The sequence below is a fragment of the Maniola jurtina genome, chromosome W (genome assembly GCF_905333055.1).
Source record: "Maniola jurtina chromosome W, ilManJurt1.1, whole genome shotgun sequence".
Lineage (NCBI taxonomy): Eukaryota > Metazoa > Arthropoda > Insecta > Lepidoptera > Nymphalidae > Maniola > Maniola jurtina.
In genome coordinates this window covers 4,756,392-4,766,007 of record NC_060057.1, presented here as the reverse complement: position 1 = coordinate 4,766,007, position 9,616 = coordinate 4,756,392, and the positions used below count along the sequence as shown (strand labels likewise).

The following is a 9,616-nucleotide window of genomic DNA, read 5'->3' as shown; positions in this document are numbered from 1 at the left end:
ACGGACAGACGATTCGCTTGCCAGGGGAGTTCTACGGTGCAGCGAACAATAATTCAACTGAATCCAACATAAAACTAATGACCATCATAAGCAATGCAATAAAGAAATCACAAGAGCAAAGAAAGCCAAATTGTCATCCAATATTTGTTCCTCAAGACCTTTTAAGGTGCGAACATGTATTTGTGCGACACGACGCAGTAAGCAAGCCTCTCACTCCCGCCTACGACGGCCCATTTCAAGTCATCGAGCGATGTGCAAAATTTTTCAAGATCTCCGTAAATAAGAAGATAATAAATATTTCCATCGACCGACTGAAGCCTGCCTATGTAGTGAAGAGCCCCGATCAAGAAGAAGCTCAAGAACCTAAAAGCTACGCTCATGTAACAAGATACGGAAGAGTCTCGAAACAACCCAAACGCTTCGCTGATGAGGGGGTGGTGTAGCGGCTATGAACATCCTCATTGGCGCGTGTGCACGCTGCGCCGTTCGGCGACGGACTGAGCTTCATGCGGCCGTGCATTCCACATACAGAGGCTGCCCGGAGAGATGTGTTCGCCGATGGATGGTCGCTCCACGCCGCACCGCTGCCCGCTGTAGACTGAGTTTCAAAGACACGGTTTTTCGCCTTATATAAACAACACTTATTGCTCGAAGCTGTCTGTTGCGCCTGCGCCGATATTGCGTTTTATGATTGGTCGATTGCGAATAATCTACTCGTGTATGTAGTCAGTTTCGTAAGTCCCAAAATTGTATATAACAAGTTCCCAAATAAATGATTTTCATGATCCCAAAAGCCAGTTTTATTTGAACCGCCTAACAATAACAATGGACGGCAACAATGTTATAGTGTAGGTACCTACCTAGTTAAATACGTATACGGAACCAGTGATTAAAAAAATATAAAATACAAACCATTTTGACATATTCATCATTTCTCCATCATTCAATATTATGCCATTATTTTATTACAATAATTAAACGTATAGCTCTAGCTATGATATAGCGCGAATAACCAATGATGTTATGTATGAAGTTTTTTGCTACTCATCATTTGTATGGTCCTAGGTACATAGGTAGGACCAAAATAATGATGATAGTCATTGTAATAACGGCATGATTTTCTTATCATTATTATCGCCAATACATCAGCTTATAGACGTCCATGACTATTGAACATAGGTTTTGGCTAGACCCCAAAAAAATTTTTTTTTTTTGAATTTTTGTCTGTCTGTCTGACCATTCATCCCAAAACTTAGCAAATAGGTATCAAATAAAAAACACTTAGTATTAAGTATTAAACTTTTTGCAGTTTGATTACTTATTCCCGGGAAAAATTCTTTGTTAGAACTTTATAACTGTTGATAGATAGCGCTAACATCGAATTTGAAACTAAGTAATTTGTGGACAAATTGTACACAAATTTCAAACCCCTATTTTATCTCCTTAGGGGTTGAATTTTCAAAAATTCTTTATTGGTGGATGTTTCCGTTATAACAGCTAACCGCATGCCAAATTCCAGCCCCATCCGTCCAGTAGCTTGAGCTGTGCGTTGATAGATTGGTCAGAGTCAGTTTGTCAGTCAGTCGCTTTTTACTTTTAGATACTTAGGTGTCTTTGCATATGATAGAATGTCTTAATTTGGACTGAACCAGTAAGTAGTTAAATAAGTTCAGTTAAATAAATAATAATAATAATAAATAGGGTCAGTGAAAGGCGGTCTTGTCCACTTGCTTCATTACAATTACGTCAACCCTCGCAGTTACTATGCACAAAACTGTCACAAGACATTCTATACAGTCCTTTTACGGTTCCCAATGAGTTCCCAAGAGCAAGAGAATCATGACTTAGAAACCCAGAGGTCATATGATGGTACCCACGAAAATTCTCTTTATTTATAATTGTGCTCAGCAGTTTTTTTTATTATTCCAAAACTGGTACCCCAACTTCTTTACGAATAGATTAACTTTTGCCTTTAGAAATAACTTTGATGCTAGGTTTTGGTGTCAAATAGTTAGATGCTTAGATACTACTTGGATATCACGTCTGAGTGCCTACTGGAAGGCCTACCCTACCCGCGTATTGCATCGCTTTGCTTATCAACTACTAGAGGATGCCCGCGGCTTCGCCCGCCTGGATTTCGGTTTTTTAAATCCCGCAGGAACTCTTTGATTTTCCGGGATAAAAAGTAGCATATGTCCTTCCACGGGATGTAGCCCATGTCTGTACCAAATTTCATCAAAATTGGTTCAGCGGTTGGGCCGTGAAAACGTAGCAGACAGACACACTTTCGCATTTATAATATTAGTATGGATTTACATACTTAACACAATACTAGTAGTAGTAAACAATTGATCTAAAATTAGAAGGTTTAAAAAGGTTCTTTCTAACTTTCAAACACAATCTTTGCAAAAATCCGTGTTCTATGAAGCTTTCAAAATTAATATGACACTGGACAGCCAGTTATAAGCAAAAACGAGTTAGGTACTTGCAGCCTACAAACATTTTTCGCGGACCGACCAATGCAGGTATAGTATATTATTATGTATTCTGTGGTAATACCTACTTACTTAGTATTTCTAAGTAAGTATTATATCTATACTAATAAATAAAATTGGAGTGTCTGTCTGTAATTTCGAAATAACTACCTCATATTAAGCTCATATGGTTATTTGAACGATACCAACTGTAAGCGCCTTCTAGTTGCTTAAGTTATTATTATATATTTAACTACGCTATCATACATACACACACAAACACTCACGCACACATAAAATTCCATCCTATTACCCGCTCCTACACCCCGCACCAGTCAGTTACCTTTGAACCGGCGTTTACGCACGTCGAGTCTGAAACCCGCTAACTGCGTGACGCCCGCTGTACAAACGCCACGCGCCGCTTGTGTAAAAAACTCATATAACGCTAAATTAATCACGCAAAAACCCGCTATTAAACTGTAAAAACGCTACGCTAAGTACATAAGTTAAAATCACATAAACTTTAAAATTAAGTGAAGTGTTCTGCGAATCTGTGCTTCGAAGAAACTATCCACGGAATACGAGAAAGGGAAGACTCCAAACCACCGGTGACCTAACCTGCCTAAATCCAGGTATTTATCCTTCAATTTCTCTGGTCCTATCGCACCGTATCCTATTTCTCTTCCTAGAATCGTATTCATATACAATTCAACACTAAACACGCTATTTATTGTATATTTCAATATTCATTGCAATAGAATTATTACGTTCGGAACGTAGGTACCGCCGCTAACAAAAATATACAAAAATCTTATATAATTACGCATATTTATGTTTAGATCCACGCATTACATTATATTAACGCATTATATATAATTATTTATGTATATTTTTCAATATTTAAAGATTAAAACTTTTTATATCTACCTACAACTAACTCATTATAAAAATTATATCGAAATATTAATTCGCCTGTATTGAGTCTTATTCGCTTGAAATAACGTTTATTTTCGCATATCAGATATCAGAATGTCGAAATCTAACGAAACCATTGTTAGATTAGAGGCTAAGAAAGAATTCTTGTTTTTATCAATTCAACAAATATATGATTTAAGTCTGAAGGTGAGTGATTCTGTGAACAGAACGAATTTCTTGTCTCGCGTTCAAAGTTTAGAAAAATTACGTCAAGATTTCGCGATAGTTATAGACGATTTAATTTCAGCCTATTTGAAACATGACCCTCTTTATACGCCGAACTATGCCCCGCTAGGCGCATTTGACACATTATACTGTCAAATTCAATATACTCTAAATGAAATTAAAAGTGAATCCGCTGTGTCACAGTTTGACAACCAATACAGTTTGTTAAATAAAAAATTACCTCCACTGAATTTAAAAACATTTGATGGCTGTCCGTCAAAATGGACTGTCTTTTATGAAAACTTTTTGAACTTAATACATAACAACAATAGACTCACTGATGTACAAAAAGTTCAATACTTGGTTAGTTGTTTAACTGATAAGGCGCTTTTGGTTTGTTCTGGCATACCACCCACCTCTGAGAATTATCTTATTATATGGAACGCATTATTAGAGAAATATCAAGATACTAGAGTGCAAGCTACTCAATATATAGATACGATTTTAAATTGCAAACAAAATCAACCGCTCGAATCTTTTGTTGATCAATTTTGCTCCGCGCAAGCGGCACTGCAACGCCTAGAAATACCAGATTTATCAGACTTTATGATTACGCACATAGCACTCTCAAAGTTAAGTAAAGATGTTGTCACATTATTTGAACAAAATCATAAACACATTAAAATACCTACTTTTTCCGATTTAAATAATTTCTTAAAAGAACAATTAAAAATACAAACTTTACGCTCCGCTCAAGTTAATACTCACACTCCAAATAAAAAACCTAATTTATATAAACCTAAATCGCAAACTCAGACTTATACTAGTACAGTCAGCAACAACAATAATTATAATTTAAATTCTCAAAATACTCAACGTAAGTGCATAATCTGTAAAAATCAAGACGCTCATCCGCTTTACAAGTGTGAGGTTTTTAAAAACCAAGACGCTAAAACTAAGCTAGACATAGTGAGAAAAAATAGATTTTGTGAGTTCTGTCTAGGATTTCATTTAAAATTCCGCTGTAAGAGCCAAGGTCGATGTGGGAATTGTGCATCTAGCTCACATCACAGTCTGTTATGTAGCTCTTTTTCTAAGCCTAGGTATGAACCCGGGACCTCACAGTCACATGCCACCGCTTACTCACTGAACCGCTATGGTGCTAACAACAGTAACACTCCGATACAGATGCCACCGCAGAATGATAAATCTAGCGATTTACCAAAGATTACAGCACCGCTACCCGCACCTCACGCTCCGCCAAGTAATCCTACAGAATTAGCACTTTCAGTGACTACCTCTTCACGCAATTACTCGAAAGATACAACTGTACTTTTACCTACCGCGAAAGTAAATGTATGTAGTAACAATACGCAATACGCTATCCGTTTATTTTTAGATACAGGTTCAATGACTAATTTTATTTCAAAAGAATGTTGCCAACGCTTAAATATGAAAATTAAATTCGCTCCGTCAGTTGTAAAAGGCATTGGTCAAACAGAAAGCACATCCCTGGGATTCGTAACATTTAAAATTTACTCTCGCTTTGACTCACGCTGTTCTTATACTATTACCGCTAGGGTGATAGACACAATTACCGACCACTTACCAAACGCTCGTATCGATGTTTCCCAGTTAACTCATTTACACGCATTGCCATTGGCTGATTGACGATTATCATACTCCAGGGCCGATCGATTGCCTAATCGGTAATGAACTGTTCCCCTTCTTGCTTGGGTGTGACAGAGTGGTCTCGCCTCGTTCGTCTGTAGTCGCGGTTCAAAGCACGCTAGGCTACATACTGATGGGGAGAGCAGACTGCGCAGCTCACAACTCGACTCACCGCTCAAACGATTTTAAAACTTTTTTATGTCACACAGACTCTCCGTCACTTGATGAAATTACTGAACGCTTTTGGTCATTAGAAAATGTACCTAATAAAATTCACATAAGCCCTGATGATGAAGCATGTGAACGCATCTTTAAAGATACTTACTCACGCGATGAAACAGGCCGATATACTGTTCACTTACCCTTTAAAGATGATCCCGCTAAACTCGGTGACTCATACTCGAACGCCAAACTCCGCTTTCTTCAATTAGAGAAGAAATTAAACGCTAATCCCGCTCTTCGTAAAGATTATAACGCAACCATTCAGTCATACATAGACAAAGGTTATCTTACGAAAGTAGACAACCCTTCACGCGATATAAATTGTTATTATATTCCGCACAGAGCTGTTTATCGCCCTGATAAGCAGACTTCGAAAACTCGTATCGTTCTAAACGCTTCAAGTCGAACTACCTCCGGAAAATCGCTTAACGATTTATTATATGTAGGTCCTAACTTACAAAATAATATATTTGAACTCTTAATAAATTTACGCTTATTCTCAATCGCAGTAACCGCAGATATTGAAAAACATTATTTTCAATTAAATTTAACGCCCGCGCATCACGCGTTTCAAAGAATACTTTTTAGATTTGACACTGAGCAATCTATTGACACTTATAACTTCACCGTAGTATCATTTGGAGTATCTAGTTCACCTTATCTCGCTATGAGAGTCGTGCGTCAGCTAGCTGAAGACAGCATTGACAGGTACCCGCTCGCAGCTAATGAAGCTACTCATCACATGTACATGGACGATTACATAAACTCAATCGATGGTTTTGAGAAAGCCAAAGAAACTTATCATGAAATGGTTGATATGTTCAACTCAGGTGGTTTCAATTTAACCAAATGGATCTCCAATGACACTAAATTTCTAAATGAAGTTCCTAGCTCTCATAAAAATCCGCACGCAATTAATTTTGATTCAGATGCTCAAGACGTTACAAAAATAGCAGGAATGCAGTGGCATCCTAAACTCGATACTTTTACTTTTAAAACCAACGCTAATGAGAGTCCACGCGATTATACAAAACGCTTAATTCTTTCGATTAACGCTCATAATGAAAATTTTGAAGAATCAAAAATTACTGTTCTAGCAGTTGAAACTTCTGTTTCCGACGCTCAACATCCGATTGAAATTTTAGCCGAACGCTCTTCTAGCTGGTCTAAATTATTGCGCACCATTGTTTACATGTTAAGATTCTCTAAACGCTTAAAATCACGCGGTTCTATTACAGTTTTAGATCTTGAATTTGCAGAAACTTATATCATTCGCTATGTTCAAAATAAACATTTTTCTCAAGATATTCACGCTCTCAAAAATAATAAACCTTGCTCGAAATCGATCTTAAAACTTAACCCATTTCTCGCAGACGACATCATCAGAGTTGGTGGTCGTTTAAGCAATTCGCAATTAAATTTTGGTCAAAAACATCCAATAATCTTACCTTCTAAAGACCGCATCACTCAACTAATAGTTGATTATTATCATATCACTAATTTGCATACAGGACCCGCGTTATTACTCGCTTTACTCAGACAGAAGTTCTGAATCATTGCTGCCAGAAACTTGGTTCGACAACGTGTACACAAATGCAATATTTGTTTTCGCACCAACCCTCAATCTACTTTTCCACAAATGGGAGAGTTACCCGCTTTTAGAGTAGCGCAAGTTAAAGCCTTCGTTCACACCGCTGTGGACTACATGGGACCTTTCTTTGTAACTCACATTCGCCGCCGAGGTATTAAAAGTCATAAAGCGTACGTCTGCATATTTACATGCATGACTACCAAGGCAGTACACCTAGAATTAGTCTCAGATCTTAGTTCTGACTTATTTCTTGCAGCTTTTTTAAGACTAAGCGCACGCAAAGGCCCTGTAAGTCTAATATACAGCGATGGAGCTACTACATTTTTTGGAGCTAAACGCAAATTAGATGAACTTTACACTCTCATACAGTCCAATGCTCATAAAAATTTCATTGAAAATCGCCTCGCAGAACATCGTATTCAATTTAAACATAGCCCGCCTTACGGCCCGCATTTTAATGGTCTTAGCGAAATTAACGTTCGCTGTGTAAAAACGCATTTATACAAGGTAGTAGGGACACAAATCCTTACTTATGAAGAATTAAATACAATTATAATTCAAATCGAAAACTTATTAAATAGTAGACCATTATGTATTTTAAGCTCTGATCCGTCAGATCTTTCCGCACTTACGCCCAATCATTTTCTCAATCTCACTCCCGCAAAATATTTACCTGTCGAGGATTTAACGGATATTCCCGACAGCCGCTTATCCCGCTATCAATTGTTAACTAAAATTACTTGTTCTTTCTGGAAACGCTGGAGCCAAGAATATTTGACTTCTTTACAACACAGACAAAAGTGGAATACTCCATCCAACCCTGTGAGTCTTGGAGCTGTTGTTGTAATCAAAGACTCCAACGTTCATCCTCTTTGCTGGCCTCTAGGAGTTATAGAAGAACTCTATCCAGGGAAAGACAGTATAATTCGAGCAGTCAAAGTTAGAACGCGTTCCGGAAGCTACATCAGACCTGTAGTTCGGATATGCCCTCTACCTTCTCAATAGGCTGCTATTAACTCTATTTAAACGCTTTTAACGCTATAATTTTTATCTCTCTGTCTTGCAATTCGTTCTGTTTAGAGGATTACCTCTAGGCGGGGGAAGTTGTAAGCGCCTTCTAGTTGCTTAAGTTATTATTATATATTTAACTACGCTATCATACATACACACACAAACACTCACGCACACATAAAATTCCATCCTATTACCCGCTCCTACACCCCGCACCAGTCAGTTACCTTTGAACCGGCGTTTACGCACGTCGAGTCTGAAACCCGCTAACTGCGTGACGCCCGCTGTACAAACGCCACGCGCCGCTTGTGTAAAAAACTCATATAACGCTAAATTAATCACGCAAAAACCCGCTATTAAACTGTAAAAACGCTACGCTAAGTACATAAGTTAAAATCACATAAACTTTAAAATTAAGTGAAGTGTTCTGCGAATCTGTGCTTCGAAAAAACTATCCACGGAATACGAGAAAGGGAAGACTCCAAACCACCGGTGACCTAACCTGCCTAAATCCAGGTATTTATCCTTCACCAACACTGAATCACACGTTTTTAAAATTTTTGTCTGTCTGTCTGTTTGTCTGTTTGAAAAGGCTAATCTTCGGAACGGCTGGACCGATTTTGACGGGGTTTTCACAAACAAGTAGAGAATTGACCAGGGAGTAACATAGGCTACTTTTTTAACCGACTTTCAAAAAGGGAGTTGTGTTTTTCTACCTATGTACACCGAAATCTCCGAGATTTCTGAACCGATTTGCGTCATTTCTTTTTTAATCGATAGAGAAACTTCGTGACATTGTTTCATAAAAAATTTGGAGTCCAACTCCTCAATCCTGATGCTGCAGGAGATCTGACCAATCCACGCGGGCGAAGCTGCGGGCATCAGCTAGTTTTTAATAAATTCATATTTGATTTTCTTTAAATCTCCCCGAAATTAACGGATAAATAGGTAGGTACTTATCAAATAACAAGATATTTCTAGACGCCGCTGCTCCGCCAGTGTTTTTGTGTTTTGTAGACGTATAGTGGCATGTTTCCATTGTGACCTCACGACAATTTTAACGTAAAGAAATATTTTGGTTTTTTTTCATTTATTTTTTCATTATTAATTTACCGTTATCTAAACAATTTGTTTCTATTAAAGTGATAACATAATAATATCCTGTAATAAGTGAGCTCGTTACTGTGTGGGGTTTATTTAGAACAAAAATATAAAGCGCTAGATAATAGATATATATAATACCTAATCCCTTGTACCTATGTTAAAACACTTCTAAATCCAGTGTTTAATTCCTATCTATTCTTATCTATTCTCAACGTACTCGAAACTATAATAATAAAATTGATGACCTCACAAGTTTTGCAAATCATCTTATCCACCATGACTTGTGTTAACAACTACCTCAAGATGCTGCCTTATATCATGAGTCACAGACATCTAGACCTATATCAGATTAATTATTATTATTTATAAATAATTGGCGGGAATGGATTATAAATCACATTTA

At 37.5% G+C, this 9,616-nt stretch overlaps 1 protein-coding gene across 2 annotated transcripts; it reads left to right on the top strand.

Moving 5' to 3' along the window:
- Positions 1–6,094: 6,094 nt before the first annotated feature.
- LOC123879759 lies at positions 6,095–8,206 on the top strand. Of its 2 annotated transcripts, none has more exons than XM_045927668.1 (2): positions 6,095–6,712; positions 7,430–8,206. In XM_045927668.1, the coding sequence occupies exons 1-2, from the start codon at positions 6,175–6,177 to the stop codon at positions 8,101–8,103; spliced, it is 1,212 nt and encodes a 403-aa protein (XP_045783624.1). In that variant the 5' UTR covers positions 6,095–6,174; the 3' UTR covers positions 8,104–8,206. The 2 variants fall into 2 exon arrangements, with proteins under 2 accessions (XP_045783624.1, XP_045783623.1); XM_045927667.1 differs by having other exon boundaries at positions 6,095–6,720; positions 7,438–8,206.
- Positions 8,207–9,616: the final 1,410 nt, after the last annotated feature.

Bases quoted from the DNA above. Each gene is read 5' to 3' on its own strand.
- LOC123879759 (XM_045927668.1), top strand. From the start codon at position 6,175: ATGAGAGTCGTGCGTCAGCTAGCTGAAGACAGCATTGACAGGTACCCG. The intron at 6,713-7,429 runs CTAAACGCTTAA...CATTTTTTGGAG, and splicing joins TGTTTACATGTTAAGATTCT to CTAAACGCAAATTAGATGAA.